The sequence below is a fragment of the Melozone crissalis genome, unplaced genomic scaffold (assembly GCF_028551555.1).
Source record: "Melozone crissalis strain CALT ecotype California unplaced genomic scaffold, PUWL_Pcris_2 ptg000034l_1, whole genome shotgun sequence".
NCBI lineage: Eukaryota > Metazoa > Chordata > Aves > Passeriformes > Passerellidae > Melozone > Melozone crissalis.
This window is the reverse complement of record NW_026535812.1, coordinates 2,529,892-2,556,483: the sequence shown is the minus strand read 5'-3', so window position 1 is coordinate 2,556,483 and position 26,592 is coordinate 2,529,892. Positions and strand designations below refer to the sequence as shown.

Below are 26,592 nucleotides of genomic sequence, written 5' to 3'. Positions count from 1 at the left end.
CAGCAGCAGATAACCATTGGTTACATTTTGTTCCTGAGGCCTCCCAGCTTCTCAGGAGGAAAAATCCTAAGGAAAGGATTTTTCATAAAAGATGTCTGTGACACGCAGTAGCACACAACAAACCACAGTTTAGGTTGTGTCAAGATTCCTATCCTGGATCTAATTTTCAGAATTGTTGTCAGCTGCTTCAGTCTGACAGTTGGCAAGGTGTTTCCCTGCCAAGAATGTACTGTCACCTCTTTCAAGTGGAGTGTATCTGCTTCCTTAATTTCTGGGATTTTATAAGCCCTTCCAAGCTATTAGCTGCTGCAATCCCAGCGTGAGTGCTGAAGGGATTTTTTGCAGCATGTGTGTGCAAAATGCTGCTGCTGGCTGTCCGGTGACATGTGCTGTGTTACCATTGTAGTTAAAGCACACTTTGTGCTAAAAGGGATTGTAATGCAATCCTAGCAGGAGTCAGCTGCCCAGGGAGCTGTCCCAGGGATGGCACAGTGCAGGCTTTGCTGCAGAACCTTGCCAGGCTGTGCTAATCTGCAGCTGTGTATCGTGGGGCTGATCTCTGGGTGATTTGGGGCTGTGCTGCAGAGCAGGGAATCACACAGCCACGTTGCCATGAATGGAGAGGAGGATTAGACCAAACCCCATTATCTGGGCAGGCCTCGGGAGGAATGGAGTGACAGATCTGCCTCGCCTGGAGCTGCGTGCCACCCAGAGGAGTGCAAGGATGATTTATGTCAGAGGCTTTTTGTTGGAGAGCTTCCAAAGAAAGCACTGGGAATGGTGTGGATTACTGTCTTCTGTGTCATTAAAAATAATCTGGAAAACTGATCCTTTCCTTGCCCTGGCCATGAATTCTAGCACCCCAGTCAGTAGTTTGGGTGTATAATACTTGCCATGTGCCATTTGAAATGTGTTAACTATGGAACTCCTTAAATATTATTTTTTTTCTTAGGCCACTCAGAAATGGTGTAATTAAAGGAGATAATGTTTTCCTGATTTGTTTATTTCACTTTGGCTTTGGGTCATAGTGGACATGATGTCAAGTCCTCCCCAACCACTGGCTGGTGTCCAGACATGGCCAGTGTTAATGGAGAGAGAATTTATTCACACAGCAATATTCTTTTCCTTCCTTTTGGAGTTGTACTTTGCAAGAAGTGCCTCTCAACTACCTACTCAAGAATTGTGAAACAAAACCTTCAGCTTCTGTGTGTATCCAGTTGCCTCACAATTGAGCTGAGGGATGCTTTGGAAGTGTACCCAGCTGAACTGCCCAAATGCAGTGTGAGTTCTAAAAACCACCTTACACAGCCCTGGACTGTGCTCCAGCTCTGGCCTGGAATCTGTGTGAGTCCTTGGTGGATCAGGGTCTGGCTAGTGAGAACAGACTCATCTATTTTTTTAAGAAAAACAATTGTTTGTTAAGTATTGCCTTCATTATACACAGGGTCCCTTCAATCACATTACTGCTGAAAGCTGTATTACTTCCTATTGCATTGATATTGCAGATTCCATGTAACTATTGATGCTCCTGTTCAGGACAGTGTTAGTCCTGTGATTGAGGTTTCAGGTGACTGCCATTAACCTCTGGTTCTTTCTCTCCCCTGCCCCCTTTTAGAGGCCTTTGAGTCTTTGCTTCGCTTTGCTGAGAACCGCACGAGTTCCCTGTTTGAGACAGCTTACAGACCTATGGCAAAAGAAGCAGCAGAGCCCGTTAAGGAGCTTTTTACAGACATCTCTCTCTACATTCTGGGTGCAGAGACCACGGTGGAAAGCGCAGTTCTGCGGTTCTTTGACAGCCTCTTTCCTCTGGTGTACAGCCGGCTCATAAACCCAGGAATTACAGATCTGTCAGAGGACTACACCGAGTGTCTGCGGCTCACTAGGCAAGACATCAATCCTTTTGGACGCTACTCTAAAAACATGGTGACAGAGCTGTCCAGATCTCTGTGGGCCAGCAGGATGCTGAGCCAGGCGCTGAGCCTGGGCATCGAGGTGATCAACAGCACGGAGCACGCGGCGCTGAGCAAGGAGTGCAGCCGGGCCCTGGTGAGGATGCAGTACTGCCCGCACTGCCAGGGGCTCACCCTCATCAGGCCCTGCGTGGGGTACTGCCTCAATGTCATGAGGGGCTGCCTGGCCAGCGTGGCAGAGCTGGATGCTCAGTGGAGGGAGTTCATCTCCACGCTGGAATATCTCACCAATGAAATGGCTGCCTCGCACGAGCTGGAAACGGCCCTGGCGGGCATCTGGAGCTCCATCAACGAGGCCATCCTGCACGCACAGCTCAATGGACCACAGCTCTCTGCCACAGTAAGTGCTCCCTCATTACTGGTCATTCACATTTATCAGTTCCCTCCTTCTGTGGATAGACATTTAAACAAGTTGGTGTTGTCTTTGCAGCAGTTTTTAGTGTTTAACTAGATCCGAGTCTAATAATCCATGCAGACTTTACAGAGAATTATGGTGGGGGTCAGTAGAGTCTGCTTCGAAATGAAGGGGTTGGAGGGATTTGTTTCTTTGGGGAGGAACCCAGTAAAGCAGAGAGCTTTACTTTACAATTCATAAAATTGTAAAGTATTTTATGAAAAATCCTTTCCTTAGGATGTTTCCTCCTGAGAAGCTGAGAGGCCTCAGAAACAAAATGTAAACATTGATTATCTGCTGCTGTGGAATGCAACAGGTGCATCTGTGATTGGTCTCATGTGGTTGTTTCTAATTAATGGCCAATCACAGTCAGCTGGCTTGGACACAGAGCCCAAGCCACAAACTTTTGTTACCATTCCTTTATTTTCTATTCTTAGCTAGCCTTCTGATGAAATCCTTTCTTCTATTCTTTAGTATAGTTTTAATATAATATATATCATAAAATAATAAATCAAGCCTTCTGAAACATGGAATCAGATCCTCATCTCTTCCCCAATCCAGGAACCCTTGTGAACACCATCACACTCTGCCTTGTCTGCACAGTTTTCCAAACAAAAATTGATGCTGGATATCAATCAGCTGTTATCCTGGCATGTAATTGTAGCATGTGAGGACATCCCACTGGATTTTGTATAAGGGCCTACAAAAGCAAGCTTTAAAATAAAGACAAAAGTATTGATTTTCACAATTTTGTTTTCTGAACAAAAATTGATACTGGATATCAATCAGGTGTTATCCTGGCATGTAATTGTAGCATGTGGGGACATCCCATAGGATTTGCTGTAAAGGCTTGAAAAGTGAGCTTTTAAATAAAGGCAAAAGAATTGACTTTGACAATTTTACAGTCCCTTTTACTTTTGTGTTGACTGAGACATCAGGAAGGGAGTACAGGTCTGTAATAAGCACACCTATCATACAGAAGTTGGGAAAGGAGCGTGAAAACATTCAGACTTATTTGGCAGCATCTACATAAGTAAAGGATAAAAATGCACTTGAATAGGAAACAGCTTTGTGAGTGGTGTAGATTAAGGGAAAAGAACTAGGATGGTAGAACTGTCACATAAATAATAGCAGCATATGACAGGCAGGTGTTCTCTCAAGGTGTTGGAGATTAGGCTAGAAATTACTGAAATGACTGATAATGCAGCTGCCTATGTCTGTATGAAGTTAACACAACTGTCAGTGGTAAAAATTTAGCAGTGTGGCCTTAAGTAGGGTATAAAGACTAATCTAAAAAATTCAGGTAGGTCTGCCTGTCTTTAAAGGAATTCTTGGAGAGAGCAGAGATGGAAATGCACAAATTTAAATATGTAATTTCTGTGTAGAACTTTGGTCACCACATCGTGTAAGAGAGAAGGTAGTCTAGAGATTCCACAGAAAGAAGCTGTTGCAGAGTCTAGTCTAAACAAAGGAAGGTTTTTTAATAGGAGAAAAATGCTTCTATGTTTGCAGCCTTCCAAAATCCCTAATATTGCAGCTCCCTTCACTGTAGAACACCTCACAGAGCCATACCTAGAGTCAGTATACCACATAAATTATAAAAAACCCCAACTACTTGCTGTAATCTGATAGAATTTCATATTGCCTCAGTTTCCCTTTCCTTTTCATGAATGGCAAACTTGCTAATTTATCTGACATTCAGAGATTAACATGGAAAACCTTTATGAAATTTTTCCAGGTTCTTGGGTAGGATAGTGGGCACTGGAGCCTGCAGGTGCTGCAGGTCTGCATTGTGCTAAAGTCTGTTGGTGGTGTCACAAAGTTCCCCATGGAGGAGTGTTAAATTTAGAACATGTTGGGTACAACGTTCCTGCCTCTGCCCCTGTTTTCACTCTGGAATTGTTTTTAAATGAGTCTAGAAGGGAACCAGAAATCAAAATACACCATTACTGTTTTTATCTGACTATAGATGAATACCTCTAAAATCATTGTAGAGCTTCATTGCTGATTTCATGGACAGAATGCTAAAACACAACTCTGCATTGCCTTTATCAGCCTCATAATTAATGTGCTTTTGCTAAGCTTACTGGGGTACAATTCATGGTCCAGGTGAATATTGGATAATCATGGGTGAACTCAATGAGTGTATTGCTTTTAGGTGATTTGGAAGTAGCATTCTCTCTCAAGTGTCTTTCAAGCTCCAGACTCTCTTTAAAGATTATTCAAATAATTTTATTTGGGGCCTTCTTAGTTCCCTAGAAATACCTTTAAACATTTGCCTTCTTCCGTTTGGAGTAAGTTCAGAGAATGCAGCTGTGTTTGAAATTCCATTAATTCTTTTTCCCCTGAAGTTATCTTTGCTTTCGGTCACTGGCAGAACCTCCATGTGCAGAAGAAGGTGCTGTTGTGTGCTGTTCTAGGGGCTGCTCAGTAGGATGGCAAAGGATGTTTGAAAATAAAAGCTATGCCTCAGTGTGTTACCCTCAATCCTTTCAGATGCCTGCAGAGTAAGATGATATTTAGAAGATAAAGCATGTTTCACTATTTGAACAAGCATTCATCTGATACTGGTTTAAAATTTTCCTGATTAGTTGCAGAGGATAACCATTATTTAGAAAATTGAGCCTAATTAGGCTTTATTTTCTCCTCTGAAGCAGCGGAAAGGAGTTCAGTGCTCAGGTCCAGGATTTCCTGCTGGAGATGGCTTCTGGGAATCCAGGCTGTGATTCTCAATTACACTGGGGCCATTTGATGTGTACCCAGTGTTTTAGTCATGGTTTTACTTTCAGGATTCTTTGTTTTCCCCAGAAAAGTTTCATTCTCTTTGCCTTTCCTAAGTGTTTGGGGACCTTTTTTTGCTTGTGCACTTTACTCCCCAGCTTCTGCAAAAGTGGAAATGTTCAGCTTAGGTAGTTTCCATTACAAATGCAGTAATTGGTTTCATTTGATTATAATGGAAAACTCATCCAGGAAAGCAGAGCACTCCTAGTGATCTTCATTTATCCCGAGGCAGCCTTAATTAATGTGCCTGCCCTTTTAGGAAACATTTTACATTTTTAATAGACAATATGGCTAAAAATTAGGGTTCTTTTTTTCTGTTGTTGCCTGCGTGGATGGTAATGAATAATGGAAAGTTAGATTATGTTTTCTTTAAAATGGGGAAGGGCTGAAATAAACCAATAAAGCACTTAGGATACTTTGCTCAAATGAGGTGCAGTCAATTGATATTAAATCTAAAACTAAAAATCCTATTTGTATGAGGCGTGCACAACTTCAGGAGAGTGGCCTCTGCTGATCTTGTCCATTAAAGCCAAGAGAATTGCCTGATTTGCTGGGATAGCAAGTGTGAGAGGTCACCTTTAAGATATTGGTAATCTCTGCTCAGATTCCTGGGGATGTGCCATGCCATTTGTTCAATGATGCTGGCTTGCATCCAGCTTACTTAGCCTAATGCAGGCCAGCCCGGGTCTGCAGCACCAGCAATCAGCATCATTGCTTTCATCTGCTCAATCTAATTGTCCTTCCTCCTGCCAGCAGCCCTGGCTGCCTCGTGGTGCCAGCCACACACACCAACTTGCCTTACCCTTAGCATCTTCCGCTTTGTTTGTTTCTTTTTCTGCCTTTGTGTTTTAAAGCTGGTCTCCTTTTTCATGTGTTCAGTTTCTGTATTGCTGTATGAGCTCTGTATTTACACATCATTGCTGATGTTAATTTTGTTTTTTATTCAGAGTGAAAGTAAACTGCTCTCTAGTGAAATAAAGAGAGGAGGGGGAGGAGAGGCAGTTCTGAAGTGCTTGTGGTGCAGGTGTATCAGCAGGTGGGGTAACAAACAGTGCCCACACCCCTGGCGCCACATCCCACTGAGCTGTTCCATGGTCCTGCAGGGCCAGCAGGGACTGCAGTCCTATTCCAGCAGGAGTGTCTGTGGTGGAAACATAGTGAGGATTTCTGTTGGATCACAAATGGCTGGAATCTGACCAGTCCCTCCAGCTCCAGGTCTGTGCGCTTCACTCTGGGCCTCCAGTGAGGCTTGGCCATCCTGTCCCCACAGTGCCACTACACCCATGACTACAAGGGATGGCTTTCCTGCTGGACCAGTGGGCGCTCAGGAGTTGCTGCCCTGCCCAGGCACAGATTTCCTCTGATTTTCTTTGATTTCCTCTGATTTCCTTTTCCTTTCCCCTTCCCTTTCCCCTTCCCTCTTCCCTTCCCTTCCCTTCCCTTCCCTTCCCTTCCCTTCCCTTCCCTTCCCTTCCCTTCCCTTCCCTTCCCTTCCCTTGATTTTCCATTCCATTCTCCTTTCCTTCAGATTTCCTTTGCCAGTTCATGGCTCCAGAGGTTCCCCTCTCCTGTCCCTGGATCAGAATCCTTTTGCCTGTGGTGGGAGTGCAAAGGGATGGGAAATGCAAAGTGGGGTGTGCTAGCAGAATATTTGGAATGTGGGAAGGCACATCTGGTAATTCTCTGTGTTCTAGCTGCAAGGAGTTCATAAACATAAAGTATTTATCTTGTTGCTAATGTTCTAATGGCTGAGAAAGCATTAAATGAGGAGAATGTAAAAAGCCACAGACCTGCTGTTTTTAGGATGGATAACTGTTAGGCAAGAGCAAAGTCCAGCATATTGTGTTTTGTGGTTTTAGCAGTAATAAAAGCAAAAGCTAATAAAAGGCTTGATAGGGATTATAAAACCAAGATATGATCCGAGATTAAGCACTAGGAGAAAGCAGAAGGATGTGCCTCAAGGCAGTTAATTTCTTGGAGACAAGCTCAGCAATTAATGTGATAACAGTGATATAAAAAGTGATAGAAGAATAAACTTTGGGAGGAGGAGCAGCTAGAGGCAGGAAAAATACAGAAAAGGATGTTTAAGATGCAAGATGCATGGAATTGCAAGAGTGTCAGGAAGCACAGAAATAATGATTGTGATCCAAATTGGATCAAAATCAATGACAACCTTTCTATGACATCAAGGAGAAAGATGGATAGTATTGAGAAAAGATCCACTAAATACCATTTGTATTTTAAAGGGTCTGATTTCAGGTTGTAATGAAAGAGACTTTCTGATGCCTATTTTTGGCAGATCATTTGAGTGTTGTTTCCTAAAAGTTCATGTGTCTCAGAAGAAATGCAAGAAAGGCACGAGAAGGTGAAAGCTTCTAGCAAGGTCTGCTGTCCTTGCTGACAGAGAAAATGCAGACAAAGGATTTGGGCTTTCCATGCCTGTGCAGTTGGGGGTGTCACTGGGACCTGGGAGGCAAATTACACAGAATTACCAGCAAATTAGAGCTTAGGGCAGTGAAAGAAAGACCAAAGACAAAATACAGGTAGATAGATGGTTGTTCTTGGTGGATCAGTCTCCTCCCATCAGTGGGTTTAAATGTTGCATTTAAGCAGAACAGATGATCCCTGCTGAGAAGCAGCATATGGGACCTTTGCACTGAACAAGCAAATATATAGATTTCTTCTAGATTCAGTTTAAGGACAGAAGGGGGCATCTGCCAGTGGAAAAACACACTTGGGGTATCCTGGAATGCCTGTGTTACTGCAGTGGCCTTGAGCCAGAACTTACAGGAGAGGGACCTTTGGGGAAAACAAATATAAAATCTTACTATAAATTTTCTGGTAAAAATTCAGCAGTGTCTGGAAGGCTTACAGAAAATAACTCAGGTGTCTTAAATTATGAGGAATGCAGAAATAAAAAAGACCCAAGATCTGTTTAATGGTCACCTTTAGGGAAAGAAAAGCTCAGAGAAAAGAGTGTCAAATTTGCAGCAGCAGGAGGCTGATGCACAGTAACCTTACAAATCTGAAAAGGAAGTGGCAGTACTATGAACAAAATAACTTTGTGCTGAGTGAGTTCACAGCAACAAAGAGTTTCTGCCAGCCAGTAATGAACTGCTTGATTAATGACATTGAATGGTATCATAAAACACTCCTGGAGACTTTGGAGAACACTCAGGGCTGAACTCAGGTGCTTCCTTCCTGCAAGTTTTCCAATTCAAATGATCAACACCAGCTGTCAATAAGTATGAAAACTGTACTTAGCAGAGGTTAAAGCAGTATATTCAATTCCTTGTGGTTAGATTGCAGAAAACAACTGTAAAAAGGGACAGGGAAAGTTATTTTAAATGACATTTTGCTTTTTCTAAGCACTTAGCAGGAAACCTCCTCTGAAAACAGAAACTGGAGGAGCCCTCAGCTGTGATGAGGTTTCTGTTCAAGATCTCCAAACAGCCCTGTCTGATTTAGCAGCACTTCTTGCAGTCCTTTCATATCTGGTTCTCATGAACCCAGGTTATGTGAATGTACATCAGGTTCAAGTCCTTTGTGAATCCTGGGGCAGGAGGAAAACTTGTAAAAGCCAGGGGAATTGCCCTCAGGTCACACCTTGCAGTGACCTTTTCCTGTGGGAAAGGGAAGGGGATGGCTTTCACCGTGCTGTAAACGTGCAAAAACAAGTCTGCATTAAATTTCTGTTTTATTTCTCTTGGGCTTTATACTCATTAAGATACTGCTCTCATGCTTTGGTCAGTCATGGGTGAATTTTTAAAAAGCAGCAGTGGAGCTATATCTCTGGAATCAACTGAATTTCATGGAGTGTAAGCATCTAATTCTTGCAGTCAGCTTTGTAAGTCTTGCCACGTGCAATTTGCTTGATTTAAAAGCATTTTGACACTTGAGTACTGTAGAAGTATTTCTGGAAATAATAATCTAAATTGTTTAATGCCTTTGCCTTATTTCCATCTGTTCCAGAAGTCCTCTGCAGAATTAGAGCTCATGTAGCCTTGAACAGCTCCCTGGGGGGATCCAAGGAGCTTTCTGGCCCCTGTTGGGTAATGACAGTTCTCTTCCATGCAGGTGTTTGATGCCACAGAGTAGCCTGATTTCTTGGGGGTAAGGATCCTCTCATCGGTAGCAATGGAACTGCTTGAAATTAAGTATTTATTTCAAAATGGAGTAGGGTACATTGAAATACATATTTCCAAAAGTCTGTTATCAAGTGGAGCAGGAATAAAGAAACACCATGTAATTACAATTGTGTTAGTTCTGAGAATATTTGCTGGGTGTTATCCAGCTGTCATGTTGTTTGACTAAACATGTAGCTAAGAATTGGATTTGACATAAATTGTGCAGCCTTCAGTTGCTTTTGCAGGAGTGATGATGCATTTGCAGGGATGTGTCTCTCCCTTCACAAGGAAAGCCCAGCTTGCCTCCCCACTGGCTGCTGACTTGCTGATAGTGCTTAACCACACTATTAATGACTCATTAGTCTGTAGGAGGTAAAAAGCTCTTTTCTGCCTGCTGGAGCAGCACTCAAGTTCTACTTTTCATTCCCTAAATCTTGGATTTTGTGTAAGTATGTAACCTAAAAGGCTCATGTTAAACATTGATATCAATGCAATTGATGGATGTAGCTTTTTACCTGCTGTTGGTCTGGGACCAGCTTTATCTGTGATTTATCATTTGTGGTTAAGGTTTTGGGACTATTTGTGTTTGTGTGACAATTTTTCCTGTTTACAGTCAAGGTACACTTGTTTGATACTTGTGTCAAAGTGTTTGTTGAAAGTGTGTCAGGTATTTGTGTGTGTTTGTGGGGTCCCAGAAATGCTCTTAGCTGAGTGTTTTCTGGAGATGTGCATGCTTCAAACCAGGTGAAATGGTGCATAATTTGGGTGTTTCTTCTCCAGTGCATGTGCTAATGAATGCTGTAGGGCCAGATGTAGAGAGTAAGGACAGCAGGTTAATGATGAGTAGAAAGAAATAGTACCCTGCTTTCAGAGCAAGAGGCCTAAACAGTGCTGCAAAAAATGAATTAAAAAAAAAATTTCACTTTGTATTAAGGCTACTACCTGTATTTAGGTAAAATAATTCTGTGGTGGTAAATCCCTGAACTTTGCATTTTATTACTTCATTGTTGTTTTCTTTAGGCTTAAAAACAATGATACCTGATTGATGTTGCTGCTAAATACATCCTTCAAAGCGCATGGCTGAGGGAGCAATGTCCCTGAGCATTGCAGGGCTGCCCAGCCTGTCCCTCTGGGATGGTCAGTGCTGTCAGGACCAGCACAAGCACCCACAAGCACTTGTGCACACACTGACACTCACAGGCCCCTGCTTTTCTTCGCTCCTTCTAAGCTGTGTCTTTTTAATGTGGGTGATCAGCTCAGCCCTGAAAGTGCAGCAGCAGTTTTTATTCAATAAGAATGAGCTCATGAATTCTGCTGTGGACTTGAGTTTAGTTTTTCTCAGGGCTGTTTGCATGATATGGCCACTTTTTCTCAAAACAGCTGCTTTGCTTCACTTTGTTTTACAAACCCAGGCTCTGGGATTTTTCAGCACCACATTATGGTTCCTAGGGAATTAGATGCTGGGAACTTTAGCAGCAAGTATAATTAAAAGTAAACCCCAGAGTCATCAGGTGTTTGAAACATGGTGAGAATGGTGCTGGTTTTCCCCCCCAAAGCTGAAAATGCTCCAGGATACCTCCATGGAAATGTGTGTGTCCTGTTTGACTTTAGCTTGGTGCTGCAGCAGAGGAGGATGTGCCCAGGGCAGGAGATGAGCTCCAGAACACAGGGCCTGTCAGAGCCATAATCATAAAGCTGCCAGGAGAGCAGAGCTGTAATTTCCCAGAGCCAGGGCTGTCACTGAGCACTCTCTATCTTCCCTGCAATGAGAGGCTGGTGTCAGCACTTCAGCATTATTAGAGCTGAAAGATGAAGGATGTAAATATGGTCAGAGTCCAGGATTCTGCTTGAAGCACAGCACTGAGCAAGGCAATCAATGGGTGGGATAATATTTATGGAAATGATGATACTCAGGATGACAGATGATGTGCTTAGTGTTTCAACGAGAGTTGTGTACACTTTATTCATTGTTTCTACTTCTTTCTTTTTTATTCTGTGCACTTACTGTGAGCCTCCCCAGATTATGGAAGTCATCTGCTGAAATTGAGTGTTATTTTCTATTATGAAATCAATTTAAACTACAAAAGAGAAATTAGATGTGCAGGTTCTTTTTATGAACCTGACTTTCTGTATTGTGGTTTGTTAAATATGATGGATTTTGTAGCTGCAACGCTTTAGAATTTTGGCACTTCTGTTTGTTGTGGTTGATTTTTGGTCTTATAAATTAACAAGGCATGGAACAATGAAGTTGGAGTGTTGCTGGGTTGGGGTCCAGTCCCTGGTAAAAAATGCAGCTCGAGCATATTGGCAGCGAGGCTGCTTGTTATTCATTGTGGGGCGTCTGGCTATGGGAGTGTTAGATGTTTGACAGCATTGAATAGATTCCAGTCAGCCATACAAACTACCTCCACTGGAGTGGAAAGGACCATAAAATTGTTTTAGCAACAGCTAATTCTCCTGAGTCTTTTACGGCTTTTTTCCCCTTATTTTTTCTTTAACCGTTTGGTTGCCAGCAGAGGATTTGCCAAGTCGAACAATAAATTTTCCCAGATTAATTTCATTTTTAAGATAGTTCAGAAAGCTTTTCATTGATTTTGCATTTAGCATAGTTTAGATTTTGGGGGAAAAATGATCAAAAACCCCAAACACACACCAGCCGTCTAAATTGTACCTTGAACAGTGTTACATTTTATTGAATATAAAAACTGAACTATAAAGTTACTTCTAGCACTGTATTTTCTATCAATAACTTGCAGTCCTGTTTTTATCAACGAGGCATTTGGGGGGCTAATCTATTAACTGTAGATCTTAATTCCATTCCCTGCTCACCTCTGTGAGGGGCTGCAGTGCCAAACAATCTCAGTGGTGCTTCAAGTTCTTTTACAAACAGCTTGGGGCATTGTGCAATCTCCAGCTGAAGTTGTGTGATAATTCTTCTGCCTTTACTTCTTTACTTCGAATTCCTTTCTTTTTTTTTTTTTTTTTTTTTTTTGATCCTAAGTAGGTTTTGGTACAGCCTTAGAAAGTCCACATGTCTCTCTAGGCTTGAAGTTTTTAAAAGGAATGCAGGTCTTCTCTAAATGCAGGTACAAGAAGTCTACCATTTATAATTCCATTTTCCCTTATATAAGCTGTGCCCACTTCTCTGGTTTATGTAGATATGGATGGACTGGAGAAAAATTCAGTGAAGGCTTTGTATAGATGGACTAGAAGACTGAAAAATAAGTGGAGCTGTGGACATTAGTGTGTGAAAGAACATAGAAATGTGTTCTTGTGTTCTTACCTGTCAATATTTGATGTTACCAGTGCTGGCTGCCTCCCAGTGTGCCGCAGCTCAGTTAGGTTAACATTAATTGGAAAAATTGAGGAAAAATGACCGATACCAGTATTTGGTGTTTCAGGAGAAATGCTGTAATGCTTCCTAGCTATGCTAAATGAACCTGGGCACAGCTTGGAAACTGGAGCCTGGTTGGTGGCTCATGGAGTGTGTGCCCTTCTGTGCCAGATAACCTCAAAGGCCCTGGTGATTTTATTGTGTTTCTCTAGGCTTTTATTAATTGTAGTGAAGCTTTACTTTTTTTTTTTATTCTTCTAGTCCATCTATACAAAACCTTCACTGAATTTTCCTCCAGTCCACCCATGTCTATATAAACCAGAGAAGTGGGCACAGTTTGTATGAGGGGAATGGAATTATAAGTGGGAAATGGAATTATAAATGGTAGTTACTGGACTTGTTGTACAGCATTTATAGAAAAACTGCATTTCCTTTTAGAAACTTTAAGCCTAGAGAGAGATGTGGCTGTTCTAAGGCTGCACAAATGTTTTCTGCAGCAGACAGATGTTTTCTGCAGCCATTGGGCCAAGTGGAGCCAGTGTCTGCCCTGATCAGCTCAGAGGGACTCTGCTCAGAGCAACATTTGCCATTTATATAGAAAGATATACACATTTGGTTGTCTGTGACATCAAGCATGTGTTGGCTTCTATGTCACTAACTGGAGATAGTATAAAATTATATATATATATCAGGATATATTATATATATCCTGATTTTTCAGTGTTCAGGCTCTGATTTTTCAGAGCCTGAACATTCTGGCAATGTGTTACACCTGAGTTACTGGCAGTCACTGACACAACTTCCAAAGCTGATTTTTACAATGCTGAGAGCCTGTTTCCTTACCTGAAGTGTATATTGGTGCCTCTGATCTCTGTTTCTTTGCAAACCTGCTCTGCTCTGCACTATCTCCTGTAGTTGTTTTCTGAGAGATCAAACAGTTTTAATCCTCTGTAATGAAATTGTGTTGCTTTTATTACAGCCCCATAGCTCATGAGCTTGTGAGCCATGGCAACACATGAATCCTCATTTTCCCAGAGGTGAGCCTCCTTGTTGCAGAGCTCCCTAGGGGGCATTTACTACTAGAAATATTAATAACGATTGGAGGATAGGGGAAAGAGGAAAAAATACAGTAATTTCTACATTTTCTGTGTCAAGCATTCAGGTCTGTGCTCTGTTCTCTGGAGCTGGGGTGGATCAGGAGTGCAGTTTGAAGGATGAGCCCTGGTGTGCTGGACTGGCAGGAGCAGCAGGAAATTGGATGTACAGAGTGAGGATTGAGGGGCAGGTGGAAAAGGAGATTGGGGCATTTCTGCCCATCACTGTGCCCTTACAGAGGGATCCTTGTTTGTTTCCATGGGATCACAGTGCAAGTACTCAGAGATGTGCACAAATATATATATAAACACCTATATAGATATATCTGTCTGTCTATCTATCTATCTATCTATCTATCTATCTATTACTTATTTTTTTATATAAATATAGAGAGAGTTTGAAAGGTCTGTTGGCTCTTTTTAGAGAGATGTCCATGCTTTGTCCCCTGTTTTCATTCTTTGTCCATAATTTCTGTTAAAAACTTCACTTAGTAAGACAGGTTGTTTTGACTCACTGCTGTACTTGGTGTATGGAGTTGACCCTTGGCTCTCATTCCTAATATGGTCTCTATATTATAATTGCATTATTTCTCCTGTTTTTTTTCCAGTGAATGAGTGTGACACAGATGAGAATTTGAGGAGAAAGCTCAAACTCAAGGAACAGATCTTTTATGGAACAGAAGATTGCAGGAAGAAGTTAAACTAGGCAAATTCTCAGGAATTGTACATTATACCTTTATTTATGACAGGAATTTGTCATTTGTGTTCTGAACTGCTGGACACTGGCAGAAGGGAAGAGAGGCACATACAAAGAACTGAAACAGGGACTTGAGGTAACAGAAAAGTTACACTATTCATAGTTAGAATGAGACAGGCAGTGGTTTTGAGAGAATCTTGTTTGTGTGGAAAGAAAAAAGAGCTAACCCAGGAGAAAGAGATGTAGAAGAATATGGAGGCAAAGCAGTCAGAAAGGAATGTAAGAAATTGAGACAAAAGACATGGAAAAGAGCTGGAAAAAAAAAATTATGGACACTCCCACCTCCCAGTATTTGAAGACTCTGGAGTGCTGGTGAGGACCTATCAGCATCAATATTGTCTGTCTTCCCCTTAGACTGTCCTGCTTTGCTAATCCTACCATTTCAAGCTGGTTTTAGCCATCTTTTGCCTGTGCTGGAGGGGGCTTGGCTGGACTAACCAGTGTGTGAGTTCTGCAGAGCACCCAGCCTGACCTTCTCAGGTGTTTCCTTCCCTGCTGCTGATACCTGGGGAGGGACAGGAGTGTGTGAGTGACACAAACTCCCTTCCACACCCACACTGCAGCACATCTTCAGGGCTTTTGTTCAGTTTCTCTTGCTCCTCTCCCTTTAATTGGTCCTGTGGGTTTTACAAAAAAAGGCACTTTGTGTTTTGCTGGGGTTTTTGTGAGGTATGTGATGCATTACTCTGCAAGCTTTAATCATTAAGTATGTATAATCTGTACTTCTCCTTGTCTGAGCTTGCCCAGGATATGCCCTCAGCTGTGGGGCTTCATCCCTGATGCAATGATGAATCCTTCTTGCAGGATTTGAGCTGCTCCATTGGTAGACTCTGAATTTTGATATGAGCTTAATTCTTAATGATGCTTAGTTGAAGTGACATTTATGATTATCTGACAGTAAAAAAGAATGGCTTGTTCATTATAGTTAACTATGAAAATGTGTAACCAGTCCATGGTTCTGTTTTGAGACTACATGTAGTGACCCAGGGTTTCCAATTCATAAGACCTGATACACTTTAAAAAGTCTTTTCATGTTCCTCCCTAGTGCATCTGAACCCATGAAAATGTTTCATCACTTCTTTACAGTATTCTGTAGTAAAAATACCATTTTTTGACATCAGACTCCAAACAAGTTGTTTTTGTCCCATCATTACTTTGTGCACTAATGGGTGAGACTTAAAATATTATCTTGTCATGGCAAGGTCTGAGCGGTTCCAGTTTTCCTTGTGCACACTGTCTGTTTGTAAAATGCTTTATGAAAGAGAACAAGTCTGTGCCTCACTGGTTTGCTGCCAAAGACCTCATGACCACTTTTGCTTTGGAGCATCTAAATTTTCTTGAGCCAAGCCATAAGACCATAAATTCTTTTCCACTTTTGCTCTATTTTTCCATATTTTTTTTATAATTTATTTCTTAAATTTTTGATGAGAATTTCTCCAAGGAAGTGCACTTACTCAAACAGCAGAAGGGAAACAAAGATTTTAAAATCTGCTTGTATTTCATAGCCTTCAAAGCTGTGTGGCCTTGCAGGGTTTGTGGGACTGAGCTCAGTCCTGTTCTGTTTCCCACCTGAGCCTCTTCAGCCATTGCTGCCACCTGGGGAAGGTGTTACAGAAATGAATTTCCCACAAAGTTCCTGAACCCAAACTATCTTTTGCTTTAGTTTTGGAAGCTGATTATCTTTGGGTATAAAAGTTTAGGGTTATTTTAGGGTCATTTCTCACCAACACGTTGGTCATGATTAGGAAAATAATCTCTCTTTTTGAGTGATTCGAGTGGTTTTGCTCAAGTGTTTTCTTCTGAAATCTTTTGCCAAGTACTCCCTTGTTTCTCTTTCTCTTTCATCTTAGAGTTTTAGATTTTTAAAATACACAGAGAAAAATTAGGTTCTGAAAGCATAAACAATCCAATGCTGTGTTACTTGGACTTGGCATTATTTAATTTACTTTTTCATCTGCATACTGTCTGTTCTGTCACAGATTGCTTGGGGGAGCCCCACTTTCACTTATCCCTGTGCTGCTTTGCTTGTCCCTTGCAGAGTTAGGGACTAATAAACTGAGCATACTTCATAGAGTTCCCTTTTCAGTAGAAAGTGTCTTCAACATATATGGCAATCAGGCCACTGTACTTGAGGTTAACCCCCAGCCCTCTCTGAGCTCAATCCTGAAAAATAAACAAAACTCTGGGAAAAGAGGTTTCCTTGGCAGAAGCCTTGAGCTAACATTATGGATATAAAAACACAGTTCTGCAAGAAACTAAGCAGCCTGGCCCCAGTCCCATAAAGCACTTAAGCCCAGGCTTCGTTTTCAAGTGAGCAGGAGATAGAGTGGCAGCTGGAAATGCTGAACTGCCACTCCCTGACCCTGCATGTGCAGCAGGAATTGGGTTCCCCACTCAGCTGTGCCCCAGCCAGGGCTGATCCTCCATGCCCAGCTGGGATGGCAGCTCCCAGGGGAAATAGGTGGGACTGCAGCTCCAGGTGGGATAGGTGTGATGGCAGCTCCAGGTCAGATGGCAGCTCCAGGTGGAATGGCAGCTCCCAGTTGAGATGGTGGCTCCAGGTGGGATGGCAGTTCCATGTGGGATGGCATCTCTCAGGTAAGATGACAGCTCCATGTAGGATGGCAGCTGCAGGTGGGATGCCAGCTAGAGGTGAGATGGCAGCTCCAGGTGGGATGGCAGCTCCAGGTGGGATGGCAGCTCCAGGTGCCAGCACTGGGCTTCCTGGGAATGGGCTCCTGGGCAGTGTCAGGTGGTGCTGCCAGAGCCTGGTGCTTGCACGGGCTGGGCAGAACTGCAGAGCTCCCTGATCTCCCGTGGGGGAGAGGAAGGAAGAGGGGTGGAAAGGGAGATCCCAGCCTAGAGTGAGTCCCTGTGAGGGCTCTGTGTGCCCAGCCTGTCCCTGTGAGGGCCCTGTGAGGACTCTGTGCCCAGTCTGTTCCTGTGAGGGCTCTGTGCCCAGTCTATCCCTGTGAGTGCCCTGTGAGGACCTTGTCCCCAGTCTGTCCCTGTGAGGGCTCTGTGCCCAGCCTGTCCCTGTGAGGGCTCTATGCCCGGCCTGTCCCTGTGAGTGCCCTGTGAGGGCTGTGTGCCCAGCCTGTCCCTGTGAGGGCTCTATGCCCGGCCTGTCCCTGTGAGTGCCCTGTGAGGGCTGTGTGCCCAGCCTGTCCCTGTGAGGGCTCTGTGCCCAGCCTGTCCCTGTGAGTGCCCTGTGAGGGCTCTGTGCCCAGCCTGTCCCTGTGAGGGCTCTGTGCCCAGCCTGTCCCTGTGAATCCCTGTGAGGGCTCTGTGCCCAGCCTGTCCCTGTGAGTGCCCTGTGAGGGCTGTGTGCCCAGCCTGTCCCTGTGAGGGCTCTGTGCCCAGCCTGTCCCTGTGAGTGCCCTGTGAGGGCTCTGTGCCCAGCCTGTCCCTGTGAGGGCTCTGTGCCCATCCTGTCCCTGTGAGGGCTCTGTGCCCGGCCTGTCCCTGTGAGGGCTCTGTGCCCGGCCTGTCCCTGTGAGTGCCCTGTGAGGGCTCTGTGCCCAGCCTGTCCCTGTGAGGCCTCTGTGCCCAGCCTGTCCCTGTGAGTGCCCTGTGAGGGCTCTGTGCCCAGCCTGTCCCTGTGAGGCCTCTGTGCCCAGCCTGTCCCTGTGAGTGCCCTGTGAGGGCTCTGTGCCCGGCCTGTCCCTGTGAGGGCTCTGTGCCCGGCCTGTCCCTGTGAGTGCCCTGTGAGGGCTGTGTGCTCAGCCTGTCCCTGTGAGGGCTCTGTGCCCAGCCTGTCCCTGTGAGTGCCCTGTGAGGGCTCTGTGCCCAGCCTGTCCCTGTGACGGCTCTGTGCCCGGCCTGTCCCTGTGAGTGCCCTGTGAGGGCTCTGTGCCCAGCCTGTCCCTGTGAGGGCTCTGTGCCCAGCCTGCAGTGAATCCCCTGTGAGGACCTTGTGCCCATCCTGTCCCTGTGAGGACCTTGTCCCCATCCTGTCCCCTTTCCTGAGGCAGGCTGCTGCTTTCAGCCCTGTGCCCAGGAGCTGTGCTGCCCAGGAGGAGCAGACATGCAATCAAAGGGGCTCCTCTGCAAGGGGAAGGGAACATCCCAGGGCTGCTCTGTCACTCAGCTGTCAGCCATCCTGGCATTTTCATGATCAGTTAGTCTCTGCAGATGCTTTGTGGCTTGGCTAACAAAGAATTTTTTCTTCTTGACCAGATTCCCCAGTGCTGCTCCTACAGTTCATGATTTTACCGAGATGATTTTTTGATACTTTGGAAATGTAATACACAGCATTGAATGAAAAGAGAAACCATAAACACAATTTTATCATGTGCTTTTTTTTCAGTTTAAGATTGTGATAAAGCTTCATTCTTGATGCATCCCCAGTGTCTGCTTAATAAGGTTTTCTAATTTTATATGCTGGTTTTGTGTGCTTTTCCTTCAGGGACTGTGGGTTGCTTTTTTTGGATTGCAGGGTACTTGTGCATATGTTTTATGATTTTATAGGCATTTATGATGTTTAGTGAGCAAGCACTAATATTTTTTGTGTGTGTAGTGTAAGTTACAGGTACTTATTCCTTAAGAATATTGCTTTTCTGTAAAGTGAAGTGAGTACTGTAGTCATCAGTCTTTCTTTGCTCTCTTTAGTGTGTTTCTGTGTATCACCAGTGCTGACTTATTAGGATCTTTCTTCTTTCTGAAACTGATTTGCTGTCAGAATCTTGCTATTCTGATGGCATTGATAACTAATGGAAATCAGTCTTCTGGTCTTTATTTTTGGACCCTGGTATCAGTTGGTGTTACACTTTGAGATGACATTCCCTTTATTTTTGCATTGATGAGTATTCACAAAGTGGAGGTGACAAAGTTAAGGCCACACATTCCTGTGTTCTGCAAAAACTCCTGATTGGCTTTCCACAAAACCACAAAACTTCCTTATTTTGAACCAGATTGGAAGTGAATTACCTAAAAGGCACCAAGCCTTCAAAAGTGTATTTTTATTTTATTTTTTTTTGAGGTGGCTGCTGGTGGCAGAAAGTTGCAGAGAAAATGAGTGGAACAAAAGGTTAGTTCTGATTCAATAGACATGGCTGGCATCGCAAGCAGCCTCACCTCCCACCCAGCATAGCAATGAGCAGGCAGCTTGGTGAGAAAGTTCAAACTGCACAAGATTATCCTCTCACAAATAAATTCTTTTAACACCCCTGTTGAAAAGGGTAAGATTATACCTCTGAGGAGAAGTACCTCTCTGAAGAAGTGCTTATGCCACTTGCAGCTTTTGGAAACTCTCAAATCTTTCTGAGTAAAAGTAACAAACTTCTCTTCCTTTAATGAGATACACATTTTCTGTCAAGAACAGACCTATTAATTGTGAATTACTTAGGGACCTAATACTCTTTGGAGGAAAAAAATACTGAGATTTGCATAGCAAAATATTCCCTTTTTATTGCTGTGCTTTTTTAGTGCCTGAAAGTTTCTTCAGCTTCCAAGCCATAGCACATTTTTATATTTCAGCTCATTTGCTTGTTATGTGGGTGCACTTTGCATTCTTTTGATACAAAGCATTGAGTTGCAGTGCCATCCACATTCAAAATTATGGACTGGGAATATCCAAATCCAGGCTGTCCCAGTAACTTCTTCACTATTCCAGTGTAAATACAGAAGCTCCCTAAATGCCTACTGAACATAGGCAAGGTCATACTCATAGGGTTTATTGGAAGTGGATATGTAAAAAATTTGGTTAACTGAAAGTATTTTGATCTGTTTCAAACACATCATCTAAAGAAAGCAGTAAGGGTTAAATGTGACAGTGATGATGATATGCCCAAAGTGTATGTATTGAATTTAAGTGCAAATTTGGAAATTGATGTGATGTTATTTACAACTATTAAACTGCAATAAGGTCCCATTTCTGCTCCAGGTAACGAATCAAAAGTGAAGTATGGTGAACCCCAGTGGTAGGAGCCATGGTGGATGTGTTTTCTGGGACATTTTGGTGATGTGACATCAAACATACATATTTTTATGTGTAACTGATCAGTTTGATGTTTGTGACTTTTCTAAATTCACTTTGCAAAACAGATGTTATGTCCATTTACTTGAGGCAATTGAAATTTTTTGAATGTGAAGATATTTCAAGCCCCTCTTATATTTTAAAATAAGAACTAAAATTTTTAAAGCTCTGCAATTTTTCATCTTTTTTTGTCCAGACAAACATAAAATGTTTCCAATAAAGCATGCTGACATGGTTGTTATTGTGCTCTTGCACTTTTTTTTCCTGGAAATTTTCTTGCTCGCTGCTTTAATAAAATTTGCAATCTTTTGATTCCAACGTCAGTTTCTTGACAAGGTTTTATTTTCTTTATTATTTTTAGGTTTTATTTAGTAAGTAGGTCCTGATGCTGACATGAGAGTAAAATGTCTATAATAAGCTATGGGAAAACATGGAAAAATGAGAAAGAAAGTGAGATTTTCTGTGCCATTTCACCTGAGCTGTATGGTCTCCATGTGCTTGCCAGGGTTGGAGGGGGAGCTTGTGTCTGTCAGATGTTGCTGCCATCAGTGGAACTGAGCTCTGGTGCTTTGCTGTGTGAAGTTTTTGCTGGATGTGGTAAAAGCAGTGCTGTCCTGAACTTCTGGAAAATTTTATCTTCATGTGGGTTGCAGGGAGAGAATATTTTGACCACTGTATAAAAGCCTGGGTGCTGCTAAATGTTCCCTAGCGAGCCCCATTTCCTTCTAAAAACATCACTGCAGCCTTCCAGTTGCCTCTTTTTTGTGTTTCCTTGTGGAAGGACAGTGGAGCAGGAACACAGGACATTATGGTTTGGTGTCACCATATTTTCTGAAAAATCCTCTTTGCCCAGGATTTTCTCCTGGGAAGCTGAGAGGCCTCAGAAAATAATTAAAGCAATAATTATCTGATTGCTTGGGAATGGGGTATGGAGGTTTCTCTCCAACAGGTGCATCTTTGATTGGTTCCATGTGAATTGTCTTTAATTAATGACCAATCACCATCATCTGTGTCAGACTCTGAGGAGTCAGTCATGAGCTTTCATTATCATTCTTGTTTAGCCTTCTGATGTCTCCTTTCTCTATAGTTTAGTATAATTTTAGTATAGCATTTCTTTTAATATAATATGATATAATATAATATCATAAAATAATAAATCAGCCTTCTGAGAACATGGAGTCAAATTCTCATCTCTCACCTCGTCCTGGGGACCTCACAACACCGTAGTTTGGAGTTTGATTAGAGGGATGGAGACCTTAAAGGTTATCTTGTTCCACCCCCTGCCATGGGCAGGGACACCCTGCACTATCCCAGGTTGCTCCAAGCCCTCTTCATCCCAGGTGTCTGCACCTGATCTGTCTACATGAGTTGGGATTGATATAACTCCAGAATTTCAGATTTCTCTTTTCCACCCATTAAGCATGAATTTCACTGCTCAGCCTTCCCTGACACCCTGACCTGCTGAAGGACCTGCTGGCCTCTGACTGTCACAAGGCCCAGCTCTCAAGGGTCACAAAATATGAATGCTTTGGGTTGGAAGGGACCTTAAAGATCATCTTGTTCCAACCCCTGCCATGGGCAGGGACACCCTGCACTATCCCAGGTTGCTCCAAGCCCTGTTCAGCCTGGCCTGGGACACTTCCAGGGATGGGGCATCCACAGCTTCTCTGGGCACCTGTGCCAGGGCCTCATCTGAAGAATGTCTTCTAATATCCAATCTGAATTTACTCTCTGCCAGTTTGAACGCCTTCCTGTGAGGGAAGGTTGAGAGAATTGGGATTGTTGAGCCTGGAGAAGGGATCAGGGTGAGCTCATTGTGCCCTTCCAGTGCCTGAAGGGAGCCTGCAGGAAAGGGGGACAGGGACTTTTTACAAGAGCCTGGAGGGACAGGACAGGGAGGAATGGCTTCAGACTGGCAGAGAGTAAATTCAGATTGGGTATTAGGAAAATTTCCTCCCTGTGAGGGTGGTGAGGCCCTGGCACAGGTGCCCAGAGAAGCTGTGGCTGCCTCATCCCTGGAAGTGTCCCAGGCCAGGCTGAATAGGGCTTGGAGCAACCTGGGATAGTGCAGGGTGTCCCTGCCATGGCAGGGGGCTGGAAAAAGATGATCTTTAAGATCTCTTCCAAACCAAAGCATTCATTTTTTGTGAAGCCAGCAGGTCCTTCAGCAAGGCAGGGTGTCAGGGAAGGCTGAGCAGTGAAATTCATGCTTAATGGGTGGAAAAGAGAAATCTGAAATTGTGGACTTTTATCAGTTCCAACTCCTGTGGCCAGATCAGGTGCAGACACTTGGGATTGTGAGGGGGTAGGCAGCTGTTGGAGCTGCAGGATTCACTCCTGAGGATTACACACAAATAAAACTCCATTTCTTCTCTTGTCCTCTGTGTGCCATGCCTGTCATGGAACAACTTTATGAGTAACTTGGTTACCCAAAACCCTTGAGAATTACTCCTGCAGAAAGCAATGAAAGCTTATCTTTGTGCTGGGAGGCATTTTCAGGAGTGGAGCATGTGGACTCTATTGGGTTTTGATTTTTTTCCCCAGGATACATGGAATTCTTTTCCTACTGTCTCCATTTGATGGCATTTCAGATTTATGGATAGATTCTAAAAATTATCTTCTACTCTTTAGGTATGGTTAATATTTCCTTATTTTGGCAGCGGTTATGGGCTGATTTTAGGCTGAAGAAAACATCTGCCTTTTCACTTTAGAGTGTTTTCTGAGACATGCACATGCTACAAGGAAATTAAAACAAAGTGAGAAAGGTTTTTATAGGAATGGCTTTTTTAGGATGTGGGTTATTTTTTAAGATATTCAGGTTTTAAAGGTAAATGAATATGGGATAGAAAACTTATTTTTGACTACCGTGAAATTAATTTTTCAAGTTTTTGCTGTCATCCTGCCAAGTGCAAAGGAAACAATACATACACATGGTTTATAGTTTTATCAACAAAACCATGGCAAGTCTGAAAGTTATTCAGTTCACAGTGCTGCAGAACCCTGTTTTTTTGTGTCTCTTGAATTTCCATAGAACCTTGTAGATTTGGGGATAGAGGGGTCAGATTTCCAAATAGATGGTATTTCAAAGTTTATTTGATTAGGGCATTTCCACTGTGACATGGATATCTTTTGTTGGGTAATTCAGTCACAAGTGGAAGTGAATTCTATACATCTTGTTAATTTTGCCCTCTGGCTTGCTGTGCTGGAATAAGTCTTTTTCATATGTTTGTTAATAGAAGTGATTTCTTCTCCTGTGTATCTTTCATCTGTATTATATTTTTTTAATGGAACAAATCTTTTTCATACAGAAAAATTCCACTTAGGGATCCATCTTGTTTTGCTCTTCAGATTAACTCCTAGAAAAATTAATTAGCTGTCTTTTTTCCATATGATTATTTGACTTTGAGGGTTGCCATCAGAGCAGCAGGGGGAACTTCATGAACCTTAGCAATGTCTGTAGGCCCTGTTACACACAGAATTGCAGCTACCAGAGTGAATAAATTTATTTGGTGGTATAATCCTTCACCAATGGAAATAGCAGTGGTTCTGAGTCGTCAGGCAAACATTTATAAAATTAGATTGGTTTAACTGGATGCCAGCAGTAGCTACTGTGCTGTGCTTCATACTGGAGTTGAATATACAGAATGCCAGTGAAGTTTGAAAATCTAAAAGAAAATAGCCAAAAGCAGCACGTGTTCAGATGAGGAATTTGGTCATGCATGTTTTCCAGCAGCTGTTTTTATTTTAGGTTTAATTTAAAATACATTCAGCTTAATTCCATGTTCAGAATCATCAAAGCCTACCAAAAATCCACAGATTTTCTTTCACAGAGATCATTATCAAGTTCTGAGCAATTGTATGTTTATTACTTTCATATTTTGCATTTCTGGGGTTTCGTGTACTACCCAAGGGCATGGTCTAGCTCAAAGAATAACAGGAATCAGCATGCTTTTCATATACCCTTTTTCATTATTACAGGCATTCTATATTAAGGCCTGTTTTAGTAACAAGCCAGTTTTACTTTTTAACCTCCCATGTGTTTTATTAGGTTGCTGAGATTTTAATTTTTTATTTTTAATGGTTATGAAAAGAAAATTAGTTCAGTCTTCATTCCCATTCATGCTATTGCAGACAAGACAATTTTATATAAAGGTAGCAAAAAATGTCTGCTACAAGCACTGCCCAAATTACATTTCTTATATTAAGTAATCTCAACCCAAGACATCTGAGATTTGGGCTGAAACATCTGGAATTCAGGAGAGTTTTCTCTCCCTCATAGTTCAGTTTTCTCTCTCTGTCTCATTCTGGTGACAGGTTTTGTCATGTCTGGTTTTGCCAATCAGAAAAAAGTGGGACTAACATCTTTTTACAGTTTTTGCTTAGGGAAACAAATATCAGCCTGCTGTTTGCTGGTGTTTGTTAAACTGTGGCTGAAGGGTTTGGATCAGCTGCTTGACATAGACAAGTTATTATTCCATTTATCCTGGATGTATATTGAGTAGTGAAAGTGGTTGTATTTACAGGACTCTCAAGATGCTTTCAGCAGATTTTAATAACCAGTTCCAATTAGCACAAAACCAGGCCAAACTGGCCCCCAAGTGTACAAGATTGTACAAGTAAGTGTTTTGTCTGGATCTAATAATGTTGTCTTGCAAAAGTCTAAAATTGAAAATAAAATTGTAACTATGGTAGATTATGTGGTAATTAACTGACCCCCAGGTATGTATCTATTCCCCAGCTTTATTTTTTTTTTTCTCCAACCAAATGATGACTTTTATTCTCACTGCTCCACCATCCTCTTGCTTCAAGAAATTGCTCCTAAACAAGACCTTCAGTTCTATCCCAGTAGAGGCTGAAAATTTAGCATTTGAAAATTTAACATATCGGAGAATATACCCCAGGCAAGATCAAAACCTTGATGGATATTTTAAGGGATTTTTGTCGTCATCCCACTTAAATGAGGAGGCCTCATGAGAGGATGAAAGCTGAGTGAGCTGTGGGCACCAGGCTGTGAGGATGTATTAAAAGGACCAGTTGTCACTGTCATATTTTCTGGAAAAATCTCTTTGCCCAGGATTCTTCTTCTGGGAAGCTGAGAAGCCTCAGAGAAAAATGAAAACAATAATTATCTGATTGCTTCTCCTTTGTTTTGCAGCTTTGGAATGTGGTTGGAGATTGTTTATCCAACATGTGCATGTTTGGTTGGTTTCATGTGAATTGTTTTGACTTAATGACCAATCACAGCCAGCTGTGTCAGGACTCTGGAGAGAGTAATGAATTTTAATTAGTATCTTGTTAAGCCTTCTGTCTGCAGCATCCTTTCTCTATTCTTTAGTACAGTTTTAGTATACAATTCATAATATGATATGATATATGATATAATATAATATAATATAATATAATATAATAGCGTTCTAAGAACATGGAGTCAGATTCTCAATTCCTCCTTCGTCCATGGGACCCTGAAAATACCACAACCAGTGGCTTCATTTAGCTTCAGTTTGAGCCAGTAGTGCTCAAGACACTGGTGAAAAAGGGAAATTAAACTCTTTTCTGCTGCATTGAAGGAAGTAAAGAAATAGAGGTTATTAATGAAAAATCCAGTGCATGTTTTGAAAAGCAGATGAGCACAGACCACGTAGCTGAAATCAACTGCTTCCAGTTCCTGTTTTGGGCAAGTGAAGCAGTGAATGAAACAAGTTTGCATATTCAGGGCAGTTTAATTACAGCCCTGAACAATAAGCTGGGTTGCAGTGGTGGCTGCCAACTGCTGTTGCTATGCTGGGCTGCTGGGTGGTCTGGGCCATGAGCTGGGAGCATCATGCCTGGATTGTCTGCACATTCACTCTGCAGGGCAGCCCTGGACCCAGTGGGTGTTTGTGAGACCAGCTCTGCAGATCTGTGGCCCAAATCCACAAGTTAGAGACAGGCAAGTGTCTAAACATGCAGGCAGCTTGCCAAAGCTGTGCCGCTCAGAATGTGATTTAATTGTCAAAGAAGGAAATTGGTTGTCAGGAGTTGGTCAGTTCCAGGCCTGCCTATGTGGATTCTTCTCAGAGTTTTTGTTAATCTCACTTCTTTAGCATCCTTGTCTGAAGAAATGGGGATAAAAATAAAAAGTTGCTGCTTGCCTTGAGCTGAGGGCTGTAAGGTGGGAA

At 42.6% G+C, this 26,592-nt stretch overlaps 1 protein-coding gene across 1 annotated transcript in view; it reads left to right on the top strand.

Moving 5' to 3' along the window:
• Positions 1–26,592, top strand: part of LOC128940944 (glypican-5-like) — a 372,567-nt gene that overhangs the window by 86,443 nt on the left and 259,532 nt on the right. Inside the window, exon 3 of the mRNA XM_054282769.1 lies at positions 1,616–2,310. Within this exon, the coding sequence (XP_054138744.1) occupies positions 1,616–2,310 (695 nt within the window). The remainder of the gene's footprint in view (positions 1–1,615; positions 2,311–26,592) is intronic.